Here is a 23475-nt window from a genome sequence, read left to right as displayed (position 1 = left end):
GATAACATTTACACCATAAAAAATTCACCAGAGTTCGTAAAAAAAGTTAAAGCATTTCTCCTAGAAATTTACTCATGGTTTCTTTTGATATAAAATCATTATTCACCAATGTTCCAGTGGAGGGTGCATTAAGATGTCTAGACACCAGACTTTGCGAATTTCATTTCTCTTGCATTGAAATTGATGAGCTGATTTCCCTCACTCAACTCTGTTTGAAACAAATGCATTTTGTTTTCCAAAATAAATATTACAGCAAACTGAGGGATTAGCCATGGGAAGCCCCTTGAGTCCCATCCTGGCTGATATCTACATGCATTATTAATTTCCCAGTATGGTTCCGCTACGTAGACGATCTTTTACCCTGTTTGAAGGTAATAAAGATGATTTAAATAAAGTTCTTTCAACAATGAATTCAATTGATCCTGCTTTCAGTTCACTTTTGAACTTGAGACTTGCAATTCTCTTTTGTTTCTTGGCATTATGGTCACATGTAACACATCTAACTTCAGTACTATGGTTTACTATAAACCTTCATTAGTTTGCCATCCACCACATTTCAAATCATGCCATCCTACTCGACAAAAGTTAGCTTCATTTTATTCCTATGTTTTCCGTACTCTTCAAGCTTGTTTCTCCAAATCATCTCTTGATGAAAAATCATCTCTTGATGAAGAACTAAATTATTTAAAAGCAGTAGCTATTGACAGGAGTTTTTCACCCAACATTATTATTAACTCGGAATTTTATTAATGGGAAAATAATTGACTCGAAAGTTAAATTTCTGTAAAATACCTGCAACTTTATAGCTAATTGATGGAAAGAAGGGAATGACAACATAGTTTTTATAATCTCCTGGGTGTGTTGAGATGAGAATTTTTTAACTGCTAAAAAATTCTCTGTTAAAAAATTCTCATCTCAACACACCCAGGAGATTATAAAAACTATGTTGTCATTCCCTTCTTTCCATCAATTAGCTATAAAGTTGCAGGTATTTTACAGAAATTTAACTTTCGAGTATTATTCTCCCATTAATAAAATTCCGAGTTCTATACTCAAGGACCCCATTCCAGATATGAATTCTTGGGGTATTCACAGGATTCCTTGCCTGTGTGGTTTAATTTACATTGGTCAAACTAAGAGAGCCTTAAAATTTCACACCAAGGAACATGAGGTGTATTTTAGAAAAATGGAAACACAGAAGTCTTCTGTTGCCCAGCATTGTTGGTCCGAAAATCAAACTTTCAATTTTTCTGCAGCCAAAACTAAAAAAAAAAAAAAAAAAAAAAAAAAAAAAAAAAAAAAAAAAAATTCTGTTCTAGTTAACAACTCTAATTCCAACCCATCTTTGCCTTTAAAGAAATTATGTTTTAGTTCTGGTTTCATCAACAGATGGTGCCAGTAGCTTGACACCTGTCCAGTCTTTCTTATCTTATCTAATCACTATATCTTATCTTGTTCATTTGCGCTTTTGCAGCTGAGGATGATGATTCGGTAAAACCATCGAAATAGTCCTGTGAAAATTTAAAATTATAACGCTGATTTTTGTTGTTGGACTTCTAAATTAATACTTGTTTGGTGTGCTGTTATAGCCTGATTATATTATTCTTGTAAAACTGTTTCAACATTCTATGCTCCTGGTTGTGGACAAATATGAATCTTAAGCCTTTATTTCTATTAATATCAATTAAAAGTGTGAAAAGTATCTAAAGGAAGTATAAACCACCTGTTAATAAATTGTTTTTTCAATGGAAAGCCCTCATCTATGACGTTCTATAATTAACACCCCTCCTAAATAACTCTTAAGCATTTAGGCAGAACAGTTCAGGCCAAGGCAACTGAACTGTGTTAAGAATAAAGGCGTGTTATTCATCCAATATTACACTTTCATTATAATCATCCAGATGTTCATCATCATCTATGTATGACTCAAAATTTGTAAGACACACACACATATATATTATGTGTCTTACATGCACAGCCTTCCCAACTTTAAAAAGAGTAGATTCAAAACTGAATGATTATTATATCTGTTTCGAAGGTTCTTGAATACTGCTGTGATGCTTAGATCGTTGAAATTTTCAAAGGTACCTAAAAACAACTGATAAGTTTTCAAATTTCTCTAACTTAAAAATGAAATTAATAGCATTTTCATTACAGGTGTTAAATTATTTATATTTGACATAATAATTTACAATAACTTACCTATTTTTACAGGAAATCCAACTGGTAACTTCATTTTTACAAAATCTCTTAATTTCTTGAAATGTTTAAAAGGAGCAATTACTTCCAGTACATTCAAAAGTCTGTGGGGAAAAAAAAGGGGACTGCAAAAAACATGCAAGATAAACAATTTAATTTGCATAAAATTTAACTTGTAAAAAGCACAAAGTTCAAACAATGTAAATGATGAATATGGTAGGTGCAGCATCTGCAATTAACATAATCAAAGTAAAATATTGCTACTTTTCAAGAAGTCGTCTAGACATATCAGTATATTTACTATTAACAGACCAAACAGGCCTTGTTCTTGAGGGACTACCTGTTTGGACAAATAAACTAATTAGTCTCGAAATGTGATTTTGTGTTGAATCACTGTAAATGGCGTTTCAACACAAAAAGATGATAAATAGGAAACATTCTTAATCATAGTACATAAACACAGCAAAATAAGATTTAAAAAGAATGAATAAACTACTGCAGAGAAAGTAATAATTTACAGAAAACTTATAAAAACCAACACATGAAAAAGGATTTTCCATTTCTCATGCAGAGAAATAAATGTAAAAATAATAGCCTGTTTTTGACTAATTGATGAATTATTGAACAAGGCCAAATAATTTAAAAATATTTAAATAATAAATTCTTAAATTAAATTGAGAATTAGCTTCCAACCCCAATATCCAATGAGTGGAACAGAACAGTAAATGGCTAAATACTTTCGTAATTGTACAATAACAAAAGCTAAAACAAAGGAAAAACTATATATATGACTCTTTATTAGGCCCAAAAGGGCTATTAGTCTCGAAATGGGATTTTGTGTTGAATCACTGTAAATGGCGTTTCATTTTTCAAATGATGCTACCAAATATTACACATTATATTTGAGGAAACTAAATACTTAAGAATCTGCATGAATGTATGTATACTTCTCGCATTTTGAAAAAACGATGGTACCTACAGCCATCAAATTTTAAATAATGCAATCCTCCACCCAAACATTGGCATCTGGAAGTCTGAATTTTGAATTTGTTTTACAGTACAAAGTCTTTAATCCGAACTCGTCGGGACTTTGGCGATTCCGGATTATAGATCATCAATTTAAATCTGGTAAGATGGCATGCAGAACTTATAAAATTAAAAATATGAAACCGTAATTTATGAAATAAAGAGCAATTATGATCTAAAGGGTATCAAAATTTTCAACAAAAAAAAGCTTATATATTTATTTGTTTACTTTATTAAATATTTCTTTCTATGTAAGTTGTTTAAGTTACTTCGTTTTATGTGCTAATACTTTCTCTTTAATTCTATAAACAGACATAATTTCTTGTTCAGTTACAAAGTTCCGCTGTTCAAGTCCTGTAATTGCTGTGCCGAGAATACCGAGTAACTCGTCAATCGAAATTTTTTCATTTTCGCTAACCTCTCTGTCACTTTTCTTCATGCCTTTATCCATTTTTTGCAGCAATTCCACTTTTTGTTTGATGGTCATCGAAACATGCTTTTGCTTTGTAAATCCTTTCTTTGGCAGCTCCAGAATCGGAAACTCTTTTTGACATAATTGAAAGTTCAAGCTTACTTTTTATAAAATTGCTCTAACAGTCTGCAAAAATTAATAAGCTGGATCCAATTAGAAGATTAAGGAACAACGCAATCATTAACATTAACTGAAATAGATAATTAGATAATTTTAGCCTAGCTTATACTATCCATTATACATTAAACACGCATGCGTAAACATATTATACGGATGCATAAATGCATATGCGCATGCGTAAAGGTATTATGCACATGCATAAATGCTATGCATGCGCAGAAAGTTTGTAGCTTTGATGTCCGAATTATAGATCATTCCGGATTATGGACGTCCGGATTAAAGACTTTGTACTGTATTATCTATTTCACATTTTGTAAAACTTTAACAAATTTTACTTAACAAACTTGATGATTTAAAAGCAAGCTGTGGCAACACTATACAGAATAAAACCTTTTTATTATTAGCGTGCAAGACTGTCTATCGAAAAAATGTTAAACATATTGTGACTTTGCTGTTTGTTGAATTGAATTTTATGTGGCATAAGTGTGAAAATCATGATATTTAATAAAGTTAACACTTGAAACATTAATAATAAAAAGACAAAAAACACTTTTCTAACCATCTTACTAGGAAAACCAAAAACTGATATGATGAATTGAGAACAAATATAAAAATGTATACCAACACTTAACACTGCATTGGAAAGTCGAAGTTTTGTTTAATTAAAAATTTTTTGATTTTGCTGTTGAACTGTATATGGCATAAGTGTGAAGAAAATGATGCTTAATAATGAAATTAAAAGACAAAACAACTGGGTTAGCAGGAGTGAGTAAAACAACTGATTAAGTATACTGCGAGCTCAAGCAAGAGTGTAAAAAAAATTAACAAACCCTTTTAGGCTACCATTAAAATCTGAAATCTCTCAGATTTATTTTTTGACACAAAACATCTATTTTGTATTCTAGAATACTATTTGCTACAGAATATTTTAAAAAACTAGGTATAAAGTATACATAAACTTCCTGATGAAGATGTAGCAATTTATAAAGTATACATAAATTTCCTGGTGAAGATGTAGCAATGTCCAGACTTTATGGGCATTACTTGGCTTGTCTGGAGATACTGAAATACTTAAGTTCTAGAACATTATTTAAAATATATCTTAGCATTAGCATATTTTTAATGTGCCAATTCATTATTCTAGAACTGATTATGATATTGGAATTTGCTTAATTTATGCTTTTTGAGTTTAATAAATTTGGCCACTTAATGTTGGCTATGACACAAAATTTACATTTTGATTTTGAACTTAATTTGTCTTTCATTGAATTATTTAAGCTTCTCTCTCATATCTACATCAGTATCTCTATATCTCATTTCTCATACCATAAATTTCTCATGGAGTATGTTTAAACAACATTTAAATATTTCTAGTGGCATTTTTATACAAAAACATTACACAATTCTGTTCTATTTGGTACATTTAATCCACATATTGTACAAGGAATTGATGGAAAAGCCCTATAAGGCAGTGAACTCAAACTACAAGTGCGCCAAATGCATGATCTGAAGCAGCTGACAGGCCAATTTTTTGTGTTTAAAAAGATGAAACTTTTTTTTTTTAACTAAAAATTTTACTTACAAAATATTTATCAAAAAGCATGAGTAAACAATAATAATAATGGTTCAAAATAAAAATTTCAATTTATACATATTTTCTGAATGAACAAAAAGTTTTTGTTGGTTACACTTTGCAATTCAAAGAAACTGACACCTAAATAGTAAAAATTGTTCACATGTATTCCCAAACAAAGTGATTATTCTTATTGCAAACATTCAGGGGTATTTATTGTTTTACAAGTATGAAAAAGTCTGAATGTTAAAATCTTTGAATAAGGTTTATGTCACAGTATAAATTAATTAGCTACTTTTGTAGGTTTTTATGGGCATTACTCGTTTTTTTAATATTAATGAAATCGGCTTCAATAAAATCAATAAAATTTTAAACCTTTCTTCAGATTCTTACCATAATAAATAATGTCACAATAATGGTAATTACTCAGTGAAAAATGTATTTGTGGGCAGCATAAAATTGCTTCAGGGGTCGTATGGGGCTCATAGGTTGCCACTTTGAGACCACTGGTCATAAAGTATTTATACAAATTCAATAAATTACTACAGTACAAAGTCCGAAATCCGGACTTGTCGGGACTTCAGCGATTCCGGATTTTTCCGGATTATAGATCATCAATTTAAATCTGGTAAGACAGAATGCAGAAATTATACAATTAAAAATCTGAAACCGTAATTTATGAAATAAAGAGCAATTATGATCTAAAGGGTATTGAAATTTACACACACACACACACACAAAAAAAAAAAAAAAAAAAAAAAAGCAGCTTAATATTTATTTGTTTACTTTATTAAACATTTCTTTCAATCTAAGTTGTTTAACTTGCTTTTTCTTTTCTTTTCTTTCTTTCTTTTTTTTTTTCTTTTTTCTTTCTTTCTTTCTTTCTTTTTTTTTTTTTTTTTGTGTGTGTGTGTGTGCTAATACTTTCTCTTTAATTCTATAACCAGAAATAATTTCTTGTTCAGTTACAAAGTTCCACTGTTCAAGTACTGTAATTGCTGCGTCGAGAATACCGACTAACTTGTCAATCAAAATTTTTTCGTTTTCAGTAACCTATCTGTCACTTTCTTCACTATCGCTAGCGATATTTTCCGGATCTAGAACCATACTACAGATTTTTCCGTCCATTAACTGATTGATGATTGGGGCATTTTTGTCACAATGAAAAACTTTTATTATATCATCTTCATTTATACCCGCTTCTCCACATTTCTTTACAAAATCCAATAACTGGAAAATTTCACCTTTAGTTTGCGATGATTCACCAAGGTTCGTAGCCACATTTTAGTTAAAAAAATAAGCACATATAAGCACTTTTTAAGCACATTTTAAGAAAAAAATAAGCACCTGTCATTATACACAACTGCATAACCTTAAAAGTAAAATTAGACTTGCAATTTAAAATATGAGCAATGCAATATTTATTAAGAGAATAAGCATTACCTCAACCATGGAAAACAATTAACTTTTTTTTTTTTTTTTTAATTTTAAATGACACTTCAATTTACAGAATTAGTTTACAATGAGAGAGGAAAAAAAAACTATGCAGAACTAAACTATATTACAAGATCTAATGATGAAATTTCAGTTCAAAATATAGAAAATAAATAATAATAATCTATATTAGTTGTATTTCGCTTGGTACCTAATAATAAATACAATTTATTTTTCCACTCATAATAATATTTAAATAATTTAAATCAAAATTCTGAACATTTTCTAAATTTTCATTGCATAACAATTTTCCCTTAACAAATATTCCAAGCAAAGTAATTTAAGTAAAAAAGAGGAACATTTCTGAAATCAGGAGATGGGAAATTGCTTCATGCAGTCATCCTTTAACAGTAAAAGCTTAACTAAGCCGCATATTCGGAAATTGCCGAATATTCCGTATAGACGAGCGTAACTGGAAAAAGAGGAGAGGGGGATTGTAGCCGTTCTTTAGATTTCTCGGCTAAATAAATGATTTTGACATTTCGATATGTGCATTATATAAAAATAGACCAACGGAACTGAGAAATATTCTGCTTAGAAAGCACAGTAAAACTCAGAAAAAAATGTTCATAAATAAATCTCAGACTGAACATCAAAATTAATTATCTCTGCAAAATACCGCAAACGTTATTGCGCAATACGCGCGGCGTAATTCTTCCATACGTGATATTACGCAATCGGAATCAACAGCTGCCGGTACTCGGAGAATAAAGAACTAAATACAGGAAAAGAAAGAGACTTACTAATCTGGGGGTGATTTTGATTCTAATTTTGAAAAGACTGCGTTAAATTTCCAGAATAGAATCATTCTTCGCTTGGGTTAGGTAGACCGCAAAATTTTTAGTCTTATTCAATCCGGATTGGACAATGACAAAAAAAAAAAAAAAAAAAAAAAAAAAAAAAAAAGAAGAAGAAGAAGAAGAAGTCCGCTGCTTCAATATTAGAGATTTTGCGGAGAAAGGGGATATTACTCATATTGATTAATAAAGAGATTTACCAATCTGGGATGTTTTTCATTCTAATTTTGAACAGACTTTGTTAAATTTCTGAAATAGAATCATTCTTCGCTTGGGTTGGTAGACCGATGAACATTTAGTCCTATTCAATCCAGCTTGGAAAACGACCAAAAAATAAAATAAATAAATAAAAAGTCCGGTGCTTACTTTGCTGTGAACTTTAATGGTTCCAATATTCGAGATTTTGCAGAGAAAGGGAAGAACCCCCAACCTCCGTACTGTATAATGTATTGGGGGAAAAAATTGACTATTCGATTACTTTCCTTTTATTTAAGCCATTCCGAATATTATTCCTTAGAAAGCCAATCTGTGTAAAAGTACAACCATTTTTGGAAGTTTATTTACACTTCAGCAGCTACTGCAACTATATTATTATAAATATTCATACATATGCTCATAATATAAGCATAACGATCATAATAAACACGAATATGAACTGACCACGCGGAACGAGAATGCAAATTATTAAAATCTTGATAGAAATCCAAACGTGTGTAGTATTTGGGTGGAAGGAAAAGAATACCGAATGTACCGGACTTTTCTACGGTTTTCGCAATTCTTTGACCTATAGAACGACGTGCACCTGTCTGTACTCTGGCACGCAACATAGGTTACGTTAATGCAGAGAAGGGGGGAAAAGCTATTTCCGGGTGTATGATTCACCATCTGACGTTCCATATAAGGAAGAAAAGTTGTTTATTTAGTTTCGGCTTTGGTACCGGGGGGGGGGATGCACGTTCATTAAAAAAAAAAAAAAAAAAAAAGCACTAAAAACAAAATAATAAGGGCTTTAAAGAAAAAGTAAGCACCTATAAGGAGGGCCCTTATATTTTATTTTCAAATATAAGGACTTATAAGCACTTGTAAGGACCGCTACGAACCCTGTTCACGGCTATCATCTTCATCGTCCTCACCATGAAATATGGTAGCAAGCCATAAATTATGCCAAGCATTTTTTAACGTATCTGGAAACACATCCTCCCATGATCTTGCTATGCTCCACACGGCAGATTTTATGCTAAAATATTTCAAAAATTCTTGAATAATCTTGCCATTGTTCAAGAAAATTAACATAAATTTTAAAACTGCTACTTTACATTTGCATTTCAGTGTGCACACTATTACAATATCCATAGGCTGAATGATAGATGTATAATTTGGAGGGAAGAATAATATGGATACATTATCTTTCACTAAAACTTTAAGTGAAGTATACGCCAAACAGTTGTCAACAATTAGGACTATGTTTGAGTCGTCAGGTAAACCAACTGAATTCAAATGTTGCCAAGCCTCGAAAATAAAATGATTTTCTAACCAATCATTCATCAATGCTTGTGTCATCCATGCTCTTTTATCTGCGCGATATATAACGGGGAAAATCGTTACTCCTTTAGATGCTCGAGGTCGTGCATGTTTTCCGATTATGAAAAGTTTATACTTGTGTATTCCTGCAGCATTTGCACATGCTAAAATTGTTAGTATCACTTTAGAATCTTTGACACCAGTTGGAGCCTTTTCCGTAGAGGTTGCCAAGGTATTTCGTGGTACATATTGCCAGAAAAGACCAGTTTCACCAGCATTGTAAATTTGTTCTGTAGATAATTGTTCACTAGTAATGAATTCCAATGAATTCATCTGCAAATTGTTCAGCAGCTTTAGTATCAACTGAAGCTTTTCCACCTTAAATTTTGAATTGTCTTATACCATGGCGATTTTTAAATTTGGTTAACCAACCTGCCGAATATGTCCACTCAGTGTTCAAGTTCATTTCTTCATGAAATATTTTGGCTTGAACCATTAGTATTGGACCCATCAATGGCATGCACTTGCTGCAGCACTGTCTGATCCACTCAACCATTACATTGACATGATAGTCACTTTTAGCATAACGAAAACTTTTTCTGTTATTCATTGTAAGTGGTGTGTTGGAATCCACAAAAAATTCAAAAAGTTCCTTTTTTCTTATGCAATGTACAGTTCATGCCCTACTCCTCGCATAATTTTTAGACGGATATGCCTTTATCAATTTTTTGCAGCAATTCCACTTTTTGTGTAATGGTCATCGAAACATGCTTTCGCTTTGTAGATTCTTTAGCAGCTCCAGAACTGAAACTCTTTTCGACATAATCGAAAGTTCAAGCTTAATAAAATTCTTCTAATAATAACAGTCTGCAAAAAATAATAAGCTGGATCAAATTAGAAGATTAAGGAGCAGCACAGTCTGCTGCATTAACTGAAATTCTTTATACTTTGATACACAAGTAATTATACACGGTTTCTACTGATTTTGCAGCACTTCCCTATAAAAATGAGATAATTCCACAATGAGCATGGTGAGACTGAAATGCTTTAGAATCAGTAAAGATAATTTTAGCCTAGCTTAATAGCATCCATTATATATTATTGACTGTGTAACAGAATATTGGAGATGAATGCCAAGTTGTTCCGTTAAAATTTGTCTTGCTCCTACTGCATACTGTATTAAGCCTAAATTATAATAGTTATTTACTATACCTAAGTTTACTTCTTGCACAAGCTTAAAACTAATCTGAGTCCTAAACATATAAACTCCCACATATACTTAGGCTTTACCAAGCCCGGTGCTAGATACCGCTCAGTGCAGTCTCTGTGGGTCCTAAATTCTGCTACAAAGCACCTTTCGAAGTTCTAAATTTTCGTCACGCCTAAACTTTGAATCTCAGTGCTTTAGCTAAATTATACAAAACTTCTCATCTCTTAGTTAACTGGTGCTTCTCTAAATTCCACAAATTTTGTCTTCAATAAATTCTGCCGTCCAGTGCGACCACTTCTGCCGCCGCTTCTGGGTTTATGGTGAATAACAAATCAGTTATTCTGAATTAAAATAGCACTAAATGTAAGTTTTTGGCCTATGAGTTTCATTAACGAAATCTATTTTTAGCATATGAAAAGAAATTTTTGTTGAATTTTTCCTTGCCAACATTTCTTAGAGCATTTAAAAATCTATAATCATCGCCAAGCGTAATGTTAGCATAAAAGTTTGCCACACTCTTGTTATTCAATAAAAAAAGCTTAGACACCATTGCATGAGTTATTACTGAAGCTGTCATGTATTGACAAACATGCAGTGATGAAAGCAAAATATAATAAATAATGACTCGCCAATTTGGCATCAGGGATATAAAATAGATGAATGTTTCAGTTTGAGATGTATGCCAAGCAGACACTCAGCTACGGAGCCAAATTATTAACCCCTTAACGCATTTGCCAGTGTCTCACACGGGCGAAAGTTTCCGGCAAATTTGCACATGCCCGTGTCTCACACGGGCGCCCTTGTATCTCGCGTTATTTTATTTCTAATGCTTGTCTGAGATCTGTTCCAGTAAAAATAAATAGGCTAGATTATAATTAAACTTATTTGACATAGATGGCACCACTATTCAGCATTTTTCTTGTGTAAACCACGTGGCGCATTTTGATGATTAGCTATAAGTTTGCTAGGAATTTTTTGCTATAAAGTAGTCGTTTGGTGCGGAAAAGGTAATATATCCATTTTTATTACGTAAATATAATAAAAGTAAGCAGTTAACTGCAAATTATATTACTAAGTGTTTTTGTAATTTAAAAAAAGTTATCTGATAATGAGCGACTCTGACGATGACAATTTTGAATATGCCAATTTCTCAGACAGTTTCAGCGATGAGAGTGATGATTTCTTGAGTGATGGAAGTGAATCGGAAGATAATGACAACAAGATTTTGGATATAGCAAGGAATTGATATCAAATTAGTATAAATCAACCAAACGTTGCACCACCGAGATTTCGATTTGAAGCTAACCCTGGCATGATTATGCAAGAAAAAAAATAGGTGATTTTTTGACCGAAAATTAGAAATTAATGTGTGCCTTATGGGGTTAATCTCACACACACACACACACAAAAAAAAAATAAAATAAAATAAAATAAAATAAAAATAAAAAAAAAAAAGATATTTGTGGCTTTGAGGGTTGGATTTTAGATCATTCTGGATAATGGACATTCGGATTTCGGACTTTGTACTGTATTAGCATATTTTTATCAGGGTTTATCAGTATAGCAGTGACAAACTTTCAGGAGAGATAGAGTACACCTAGATGATGGTGAAATTACATAGCAATGCATGGTTGGAAACACGTTCCTGGCATAGTAGTGATGACACAAAAATCAAGAAAGAAAGGACACAAACAGGGTGAGAAGACATGTTTATTTGGAGTACAGCAACAATGCTGCTAAGTCTTTGGCTGGCATATGCAACAGATGTTGCTACTTAAACTGAAGTATCAGATGATGGTGCACACACAAGGTTGTTGCTGGCACATTAACTGTGAAACTTCATTTCGGCTGCCGACAGAGTTGTAGTAGGATGGAATGCTACACAACTGTTGAGCTTGCTAATATGCATATGGGGCAGCTGATTACAATGGATGAGCTGCACAGCGGTTGTACGTCTAACGTTACCCAAGGAGGCAAACTCCCAGTTGCACTTTCTTTGCACTTTTGCACCAGAGATTTTTCGAAAGTAGATGCTTCTTCATTGTGGACACACAGCAACATGAGCAAAGAGTAAGGATGCCAAGCAATGATGAGACAGTGCTGAATCTGGTACAAAACAACCTTGGTACTAGTATCGCTCGTCAGGTCGGGATTTCCCATATGATCGTCTGGTGGATCCTGCATACTAACATGAAGCCCTATCACATCTAGCGTGTGCAGTTACTGGGCCAACGCAATTTTCTTTCTTGATTGGCTTTTGCCCCCTGGTATGTTGAGATGCTTGTAGGAGATATCTGTTTCCCAGACACTGTTTTTTTCACCGATAAGGTAACCTTCATGTACAAAGGAATCTTCAATTCACATAACACCCATGTGTGGTCAGAGGAGAATGCACATGCAACAAGAACCCATGCAGCCCAGAAATAATTTTCCGTAAATGTGTGGGCCAGCATTGTAACAGACCACCTCGTCGGGCCATATTTGTTGCCCCAAAGTCTGACAGGTGCAAACTATCTACTCTTCCTTCAGCAGGTATTGCCCCAGCTGTTGGATGGTGCACACATCAATTTCCAGACCTCACTTGCCTTGATTACTTCTTCTGGGGAATCTTAAGGCACTGGTGTACGAAACTCCCATTAACAGTGCTGAAGAACTTATTTCACACATCATGGCAGCTGCTGGGGATGACCAAGACACGTGAGGTATTTATGCTAACGTTTGTAAATGCACCAGAGATGTGAGGCCTGCATCATGGACCGGGGTCATAATTTCAAACACCAACTTTGATCGATGTCTCGTTATGCTGTTTTTTCCTTGTTTTTGTTGTATTTTGAATAATAAACATGTTTACTTACTCCATTCGTGTCTTTTCTTCTTGATTTTTGTGTCATCACTAACGCGCTAGGAAAGCATTTCCGATCATGCATTGCTATGAGATTTCCCATCGTCTATGTGTTGTACTCTATCTCTCCTGAAATTTTGTCACCACTGTACTGATACATCCTGTATAATTCCTTTCCCCTAAATGAGTAATACATTTTCACATCTTTTGTAAAATGCCAATGCTTACTATTGTATCAATTAAACATAATGATCTAAAATATTTTTATGAAAACATTTATTTCCCAACATTTCATAAAATTTATAATTTAACTAATATGGAAAATAGTTATACTATTTAGAGTTTATAATAACGATTTGGAAAGATTTGATTCCAGTGACAAAATGACATTAGCAATTATTTTCAGATATTTGGAACATTGATTAATTTAGGCTATTCAAATATAGCCACGGCTCTCTGCCTAAGAGAAGGGATGACTTAATTTAAGACTTGCTAAAGGAAATTGGGTTGTATTCATGTTTAACATGGGAAAAACCGTGAAAATCAACCACGCAGTCAGCCTTTTGCCTAGGTTCGAACCCAGGTCAAACTATCAGCATTCATTTGACCACTGGTGGGGTAATGAGAACTCTGGCACTTGAAAATATGTGTTATTCTTGAAAAAAAAAATTAAGCATCATTACAAGTTTTAATTTTCTTTTGTGAGATAGTGACGCTTTCTAAAATTCTATTACACTTGAAAAATAATAGTTACATAGCAAAGCATTTCCAAAATACAAGAGTATGAGTTAGAACATGAATGCTCTTAAGAATAAAGAAAAAATAAAAATTTACTCACGATTCTACAGACAATGGGAAATCTTCAGACTGAAATATTTAAAATTTCCAGTAATTAAACAAATAAAAATTGTAACCATACAAATAATATATTGTTCAGCTTAACCCTCTGACTGCTTAAATGCATGATTTCCACAGGCAATATTGCTCCATCCACAGTATCTACGGGCGTGCATTTGTTACCTCTATTACAGGGCGTATGACGTGCTACAAAACATCATAGGAGAAAACATTGCAGTTCTAAAACATCGTGGTACAAAATATCGTCGTCGAAAATAAAGCGGTTAAAAAACTTTGCAGTTTCAAAACATCGTAGTAAAAAATAAAGTACCTACAAATCATCACGTGACGATAATATCACAGACATGCTTTTTTCAGGCTTTAATAATTGTAAATGGATACTTCCATAAGGATTTGTGAACTCAAGATGGAAAAAAGGATAATTCTTCCTTATATACATATTTTTCAAATAATAAATTTTTGCTGATAAAGTAAGAAGGAAACTTAAGCATAGAAAATTAATGCAACTTATAGCACTTAATAGAATTTTTAACCTACATAGCTAACTAAGAAAGGTCATTAATAAATAATTTTTTATAAAGTTTTTACTGGTAATTTTTTATGAAAAGTATAATCTAAAACAGATTAGAAAAAGGAAGGTAAGTAACTGCATGACCTTATCTATAAAAAAAATTGCTAATTTAATTGAGATTATTTTCTTCACTTTTGTTAATCTAATAGTCTTATAGTGAAAATTATTTCTTGTTTTGTTTCAGTTTATTCTTAAAGTATTATTAAAATTTGTATGCACAGCATGCAGTCAGTTCCTTGAATGTTGATTTGTTAGTTATGAAGAAAGTCAGCTATATAATAATTCAGTAGGGTTTGGATTTGTTAGATTATGCCAAAGCACACTACGGCTATCTGCTTAAGGAGCGGGATTCATTTGTTGAGCTTTTTTGTTTCTTAAAAATAATGTATACTTTCAATGAACCTTCTTGGTGACTATCTCCCTAAGACGAACAGTGTTTTTGAGAACAACAAACATAGGTTTTGATCATTATGCAAGTTCACCACATCCACACAAGATTAAAAAGATATGGAATTTTGAGTGGTCGCTTTAAATTGGATTACTTACTATTATTTTTAGATTTAGGCCGCCTAGACTGTATAGTGGTTTGGGGAGCCAGGCTGCGATGCCATAGGTCCCGGGTTCGAATCTCGGAGGAGGCATGGTTGTAACTGTCTGTCCCTTCATAGAAGGCAAAGGTGACCCACCTATTTGGTGCCTCCGTAACAAAGTGATCATCACTTCTGGCCTTACTAGTGGCCAAGCTGAAGTCGGCTGAGGGCCCGCCATTGGTACAAAAAAACTTTTAGATTTAGACATTTCTTAATAAGAACTTAAAAGTATTTTGTTTAACTTTTCATATACATTTTACTCGAAAATTTTGTAATTACTCATTGAACTTACAGTGACCAACTTCCTAAGACAATTTTAATGTTTTTTTTCTGTGTTTCTTATTTTTTCAGAATATCTTAATTTTTGCCTTCAGAAATCTGTAGCGAAATTAAAATTAATGTTTCTGAGTGAGATTCTATTTTGCATCGATTCTTTGTCCTCGGAATTCTTTACCAAGCAACTTTGAAGTGACCAATTTTTCTTGTAAATTTTTAATTAAAGATCAAATTTAATGAAACAGAAACTTAATTAAATTTCCCTTAAATTGTTTTCAAGGATAAAAATTGCACACATTTTACACTGACTTTTATTTTTAGTGACTGAAACATTTCAAGTACAATTTTTTTGTACTTAAATGACAAATTGTTTGGAATAAGAAAATGTAACTTTTTTATGTATTATTTTAAATGTTTTATAAACATATGATTTTGAATGCAACCATAACTAAATTTTAAAATCTGAGTTCACTTCATGCATGATTATTTTTTAATTAATCAGAAAGAATATTTTTTAAATAAAATTAAAGCATTTAGTATTCTTCACATTAAACTAAAAGCATCTAACACATTTTGGAAAAAGATATCTTTAAAGACATTTTTTCCATAGTTTACGTTTTAAATCAAACAAAAATATCTTTTTCATCTTTATAGTTAGCCATTTGTTATACTTTGACATACGTTCTCTTTAATTAACCCTATTAGCCACTGGTGTTGCGTTGACGCAACGGCCAAAATAAATGCGTATATAAATATAACTACCATTATATACCAGCAGATGATTTTGTGTAGGGAATATTAGGAAGATTATTTCTGTAAAAAAAATATTTGCCTTCAACAATCATTTTGTTTATAATAATTAATCTCATACTTTAAGCAAAATTTTCGATTGGATATTTTTGATAAAAATATTTAACGAAAGAATCGCCATCTCTATGAGTGATCTATTTTTAGTCAAGGTCACCGTTTATCAGAACATTACATCAGTCAGATGTTTATATTTGTGTTGGGAAGCAAGGAAAAACAGGTGTTGCGTTGACGCAACATCAGCAGGAAACGGGTAGTCAATCTCCTTTTTCACTCATTCCTTTCGATGTTCTGGTTGTTTAAAAATGCCTAGAATGAGGTATGTTACATTAGAAGAAGCCCTTCAAAGATTTTTTGATGAAGAAACAGATGATGATAATGTTAATAATGACCAGAATGAAGCTGATATTGTTGTTGTTCCCCCAGAAATTGCAGAGACTAGTGACGAAGAAGAAAGGAATGGCAAAGTTTTAAATAATAATAATGATATTTTACCAAATGATACTGCTAAGGAAGTTGAAATTCACGTAAGAAGTAAGTTTCAGCCTTCTAAAAGCAGTTATAGTCATACTAAAAAGTTTCAAAAGCAGAAGACTGAAATCTTGAAGTGGATAAGAAAGGAACTGTTAGTTATGTCTCAGGAAGAACATGAAGAAAGAGATAGAAGAGAAATTATAAAAGACAAAACACAAGGTAAAACTAGTGCACAGATTTTCGATTTTCTTTTTGGTTTAGACATTTACTCTCTTCTCATTGAACAGACAAACATATATGCTCAGTTACAAAAAAAAAAAAAAAAAAAAAAAAAAAAAAAAAAAAAAAAAAAAGGCAGATTTTATTGCATCTGAAGCCTATATGAGAAGATTTATTGGAATATTATTGCTTACAGGATATCATTCTTTACCTCAAGAAAAAAATTTATTGGTATTTTGATAAGGACATATCTGTTCCTGTTGTATGAGAATTGATATCACGTTTGCAGCACAGGAATATGAAGCAGAATTTGCATTTGACAATAGTCAAATTGACAATACTGATAAATTATACGAGGTGAGATCGTATCTAAACTTACTAAATATCACCACATTTTACTACTGGAAATATAAAGTCTCTTTTAGAGTTCAGACGCGAGAATGCATTATTCCTTTTACAAACTCCTATTGAGAGTGTAGAATTAGCCAGAAATAGATCAGCAACAGGAAGACCTAGTAAATTCAGCATTCAAAAACCATTGCATGGAGATGGTAGACATTTTATCGAAAAGTCCGTTGATAAAAAAAGACTGTTGTAAAGAGTACCATAGCCAGACTGTTTACAGATGCAAAGTATGTAATGTAGTTTTACATCATGATTGTAATCAAGCTTTTCATGCTTGAATCTTTCAAATGAAATAATCTGTATTTGTAAAAGAAATACAATGTATATTTTAATATTAAATTAATTACAAGTAAAGTGATTTGTAGATTTATAAAATGTTATACAGCTAAAAAGTTATCCTGCCCTCCACTCAAAAGAAACATCACACGAGTACAATCCTACTCACTAAACATCTGTAGTCTTATTCCGCTGACGTTGCGCGAACGCAACACTCTCTTTTTCCACAGGTAAGAGCATTTTTATTTTTTTTTATTTTTAATGTAAATTTATGTTATAAATGCTTAATTTAATATTTGTTATTATTTTCATGAGAAAAGAAACATTCCTTGTAGTTTTGGCGGTTAATAGGTTAATGCAAGGCTTAAAGTATGTTAGTTGTGGTTCATACTATATATTAATACTTGTATATACTCGAATCATTTTTTTTTGGGGGGGGGGAGTATTGCTTTGCTCTTTTTTGTTAATTTTATTGTTGCAACATGTTTCATTTTTATATAGTGGCGATGGTGTGGGAGTGTGAGAAGTTGTATATAGTCCTTATTTATGTGAAATATTGTCCTCATCAATTTTTGTAGTCTTTATTATATTGTACATTGTGCTTATATGTTTTGGTAATAACCATGGTTTCTTACTGATCCTGCAACTCAATTATTTTAATGCATGCTATATGTTAGTGCATATTTCCCACTGAAAATATATTATATATCTCTATTAATATAAGTCTTCAACATATTAAACACAATTAAATCAAATTTACTCATGAATCTATGAATTTTGATGAGCAAAAATTTATAATTTTACCAGTGATATAGTGCAGAATATCAAAAACAAAGATGTACAAGTTGTCAAAATAATAAAATCTTTAAATGAAAGGAAAAATACTTTTTTGAGGAGTTAAACAAATTTAACAAATGGCATTTGGAGAAGATGATTTTGATGCTTGAAATCTGAATAACTAAATACTGAAAATTTAAAAAAAAATCTTAAATTGTTTAACCCTCTCAGTCCCAATTTATTTGTTTGTTTCAACTGACTGGATTTTTTTTATGTATTCTTGGTAATTATCACAAATGACACAAATGAAACTGACAGCCTGTCACTAAGCCTCCTCTATAAGAGGCGCTCAACAATTTTTTAGTGGGGATGTTAGAAATGATGCTTACTACCAATGGGACATCAACTAGTAAATTGATCCATGTAATTTCTTTAAACATCTAATGGGACTTCTATAATCCATTGGGACTGAAAGGGTTAAGGGAATAAATTAAATGTTGTATTTCACCACACTTAAACATTTCAGTACACTGATTTATGAGTTTTTTACAAAAATTCATTTTTTAATAAATGATTTAGTTTCACATTTTATATTTAGTTATTTTATTCATAAAATGAAATTTTTTCTTTTATTAGTAGTAGTATATATTTATTTCAAAAGAGAAGTGAGAATCAGGGTTTGGCTGGAAACTGTAGCAATCTGTATGCAAGATGAAAGCAATTAGGAACTTTTCGGGAAACTAACACTTGAAGCTCTTAGTTTTGAGTATTGCGTTGAGAAACAAGCTAAGCATCTGAACTCGGGGGGGGGGGGGGACAAATTACAGCTTTTATACTGTTGGGGAATAATCAACCATTAGAAAGGCTGTTTCGATCAAGCTTAACTCCTGGGGATCTGTCCCGTCTGGGCACTTAAGGCTATTTGGTTAATAAAAGACAGCTGAAAATTTCAGTCATTACTGATAATGCCCCATGTACATACAGAAATAGCATTTCTTATCTTATTAGTATTTGTATGTTTTACAGCTGCCATGCAGTTTAAAAAGAAAACCCAAAAAAGTTTTGTTTTTGATAAAGCCCTTTGCCTCTTTTGTATATATGTATTCATACATACAGATTTATTTAATTAATATATAATTACATCAAAGAATTACATTAAAATATAGATTTAATTGACATTTTTTCTCTTCCTTTCTTTCATGGCCAAACTTCAGCAATACGAATAATGAATAATACAACACTTTAATCTTTTTCCAATAAAATTACTTATTCATGTAGTTCGATTAAGGAGGCGAAACTTCCTGATTATACATATGATAAAATCATCATAAATTCAAATTTTGTTGCTGAACAAGATTTTCAAAAATAAATTTTTTTTAATCATTTAAATTTTAAGCAGTGTGTTTTCAGAACTGTGCAATATGTATTTCTTTCTCTTTTTATTATTTTTTTATTATTAAATACTTCTTCAGACCAATAAGAAAATACACGGATTTTCCCAAAACATGTTTTAATCTGTCAAAATAATGTTAAAAATTTATAGTTCAGTCTTTACATGCAAAAATTACAAAATTTGCTTTTACGATTTAATGTATTTAAGGCATAAAACTTTATGTAAATAAAGAGAAGAATATAAATAAAAAGAAATAAAAAAATATAAGTGCTTTACAAGTAAATGAAATTGATATAATGCTTTAAAATTCTGTGGTTTTTTTCCAGTTCAATCATCAAAAGAAATCAGATGAGCAATTAGTATATTTGTTATTTACAGTGGTGTACATGTATACACTGAATTCTATATTTACTAATAACACACCCCTCATTGATTTAGCTAATTTGCAGTATCTTTGTTTATTATTATGAACTGCGAAACTACAGTTAATTACAGATGGGGGAGAACTATAAGATTTGTAAAATTATTAAAATGAAAAGATACTTTTGTTTGATTTAAAACGTAAACCATGGAAATTAATATGCCTTCTTTTAAGATATCTTTTCCCAATAGTTTAATGCATAGAAGCACTAAATACTTTCATTTTATCGAAAAAATATTCTTTTTCTGGTTTTAATTAAAAAATAATCATGCAACGAAGCAAACCCGGATTTTAAAATTTAGTTTTGATTGATATTCAAAATCATATGTTTCTACAGCATTTAAAATAATACCTAAAAATATTACATTTTCTCATTCAAACAGTTTGTCATTTAAATAAAAAAAAAAAAAAAAAAAAAAATTGTACTTAAAACGCTTCAGTCATTGAAAATCAGTGTCAATGTAAAATATGTGCAGTTTTTATCCTTGAAAATTATTTAAGGGAAATTTAATTAAATTTTTATTTCATAAATTTTATCTTTAATTAAAAATTTACAAGAAAAATTAGTCGCTTCAAAGTTGCTAGGCAAAGAATTCGGATGACAAAGAATCACCGCAAAATAGAATCTCGCTCAGAAATATAAATTTTAATTTTGCTACAGATTTCTGGAGCGCACAAATTAAGATATTCTGAAAATTAAGAAACACCGAAGAAAAACACTAAAATTGTCTTAAGATGTTGGTCACTGTAAGTTCAATAAGTAACTACAAATTTTTCGAATAAAATGTATATGAAAAATTAAATAATACTTTCAAAGTGCTAATAAGAAATAACTAAATCTAAAAGTAAATGTAAGCAACCTAATTTAAAGCTACCACTCAAAATTCCATATTTTTTAATCTTGTGTGGATGTGGTGAACTTGTGTAATGATCAAAACCTCTATGTTTATTGAGCTCAAAAACACTGTTCGTCTTAGGGAGATAGTCACCAAGAAGGTTCACTGCAAATATACAAAAAAAAGGTGCATGAAGATTTTCGTGATTTTCCTAAAGTATACTGTGCATATGAACCAGTTCCTGAGAATGTACTCCACAGAGGAATCCCGCCCCTTAAGCAGATAGCTGTAGTGTGCTTTGGCATAATCTAATAAATTCAAACCCTACTGAAATACTATATAGCTGACTTTTATCATAACAAATCAACATTCAAGGAACTGACAGCCCACCAGTAGCCGAGCGGTAAAAGATGCTGAACACTGGTAGTTCAGTCTGAGGTTCGAATCCTGCGAACGGGCTGGCTGCATGGGCGTTTTCGTGGTTTTCCCCATGTGTAACGTGTATACGAGCCAGTTTCCCTTAGAAAGTCCTGCCCGAAGGCATCCCTCCCTTTAGGCATATAGCCCTCGTGTGCTTTGCCATAATTTAATAATCCATAATCCATCCAAGGAACTGACTGCACACTGTGCATGAAAATTGTTGAGATATTTCTAATCGCATTCTTACTGGTTAAAATGAAGTATAGCTTTCTGTCACGTCCGATAAATACATTAGCTTTCGGTCAGGTCCGAATTATTCTGAAACTTAATCGCATTCTTTATGTTATTTTTGATAATTAAAATAATAATAATAAAATAAATAAATAAATAAAAAAAAGCTGCGTGAAGATTTTCGTGATTTTCCTAAAGTATAATGTGCATATGAACCAGTTCCTGAGAATATACTCCACAAAGGAATCCCACCCCTAAAGCAGATAGCCATAGTGTGCTTTGGCATAATCTAATAAATCCACACTCTACTGAAATATTATATAGCTGACTTTCGTCATAACTAACAAATCGACATTCAAGGAACTGACTGCATGCTGTGCATGCAAATTTAAATAACACTTTAAGAACAAACTGAAACAAAATAAGAAATAATTTTCACTATAAGATTATTAGATTAACAAACGTGAAGAAAATAATCTCATAATTAAATTAGCAATTTTTTTTATAGATAAGGTCATGCAGTTACTTACCTTCCTTTTTCTAATCCTTTTAGATTAAATTTTTCATGAAAAATTCCAGTAAAAACTTTATAAAAAATGATTTATTAATGACCTTTGTTAGTTAGCTATGTCGGTTTAAAATTCTATTAAGTGCTGTAAGTTGCATTAATTTTCTATGCTTAAGTTTCCTTCTTACTTTATCAGCAAAACTTTATTAGTTAACAAAAAATATGAAAGTAAAAATTGCGCTCACAAATCATTATGGGAGTATCCATTTACAATTATTAAAGCTTGAAAAAAGCGTGTCTGCGACGTTATCGTCATGCAATGATTTGTAGATACTTTATTTTGTACCACAATATTTTCGACGGCGATGTTTTTAAACTGCAAAGTTTTTTAACCGCTTTATTTTCAACGATGATATTTTGTACCACGATGTTTTCTCTTTGCGATGTTTTCACCTTGCATTGTTTTCTCCACAACGTTTTCGTCCGCGATGTTTTCGGCTATAACCTTATTATAGGTGTATCATGCTGTTTCAATTTTTTTAAGCATCAGTATTGCATTTTGTTCAAAAGATGGGACTGTTGTTGCTTATTACATAATCATACATTTGCAATAAAAAAATATGCAGTTTTTGAAGCAATTTTGTCAGAGGGTTAAATTCTGAACTTAAGGATGAAAGAAATTTTAAATAAGTGGTATGACTAAGTTTACCTTAATTAAGTTCTTTAAACGAAAAGTAAAGTATACAAACACACTGATCTAGCTAATTAATGCTGTTTAAATACAGCTCTTCATGAGCAGATTCAAAAAGTCTTGCTACTTAAGTAGTATAATAAAGGATTATTTGTAAGTTTTGGATTTAAAAAAAAATCAGTTATAGCATAAATGAAAAAAACAGGACATTATATGGACAAAATGAAAATATTTTCAAGCAATTAAACTTTACTCTTTCAGTTATTCTACGCTCAGCTTTTCTTTAAATGTTAAAATGTCATTTTCAATATTGTATAAAAAATGAGCATTAAAATAATTCCTGTCCCTCAAATTTGAGCTTTCTTTCAACAATGTGAAATGCGAAAATATGAAATCAATTGAAACCTTGCTTTGCAAAAACAAGAAATCAAAAACAACTTGGAAAACATTGCTGACATGATTGGTAAT

General features: G+C 31.5%; 1 protein-coding gene across 11 annotated transcripts in view; it reads right to left on the bottom strand.

Annotated features, from left to right (window-relative positions):
* Positions 1–23475, bottom strand: part of LOC118203970 (ankyrin repeat domain-containing protein 13C) — a 215610-nt gene that overhangs the window by 115151 nt on the left and 76984 nt on the right. For 6 of the 11 annotated variants that reach the window (XM_085820396.1, XM_085820397.1, XM_085820399.1 and 3 more), the window contains 2 exons: positions 14093–14121; positions 2203–2303 (listed from right to left, as the gene is read on the bottom strand). In XM_085820396.1, coding sequence (XP_085676522.1) covers positions 2203–2303; positions 14093–14121 — 130 coding nt within the window. The remainder of the gene's footprint in view (positions 1–2202; positions 2304–14092; positions 14122–23475) is intronic. The other 5 variants (XR_015042105.1, XR_015042106.1, XR_015042107.1 and 2 more) reach the window with 1 other exon arrangement.

The sequence above is a fragment of the Stegodyphus dumicola genome, chromosome 7 (genome assembly GCF_044657685.1).
Source record: "Stegodyphus dumicola isolate Sdum_Otavi_A_Nest chromosome 7, ASM4465768v1".
In the NCBI taxonomy this organism is placed as follows: domain Eukaryota; kingdom Metazoa; phylum Arthropoda; class Arachnida; order Araneae; family Eresidae; genus Stegodyphus; species Stegodyphus dumicola.
This window is presented reverse-complemented; position numbering and strand designations above follow the sequence as displayed.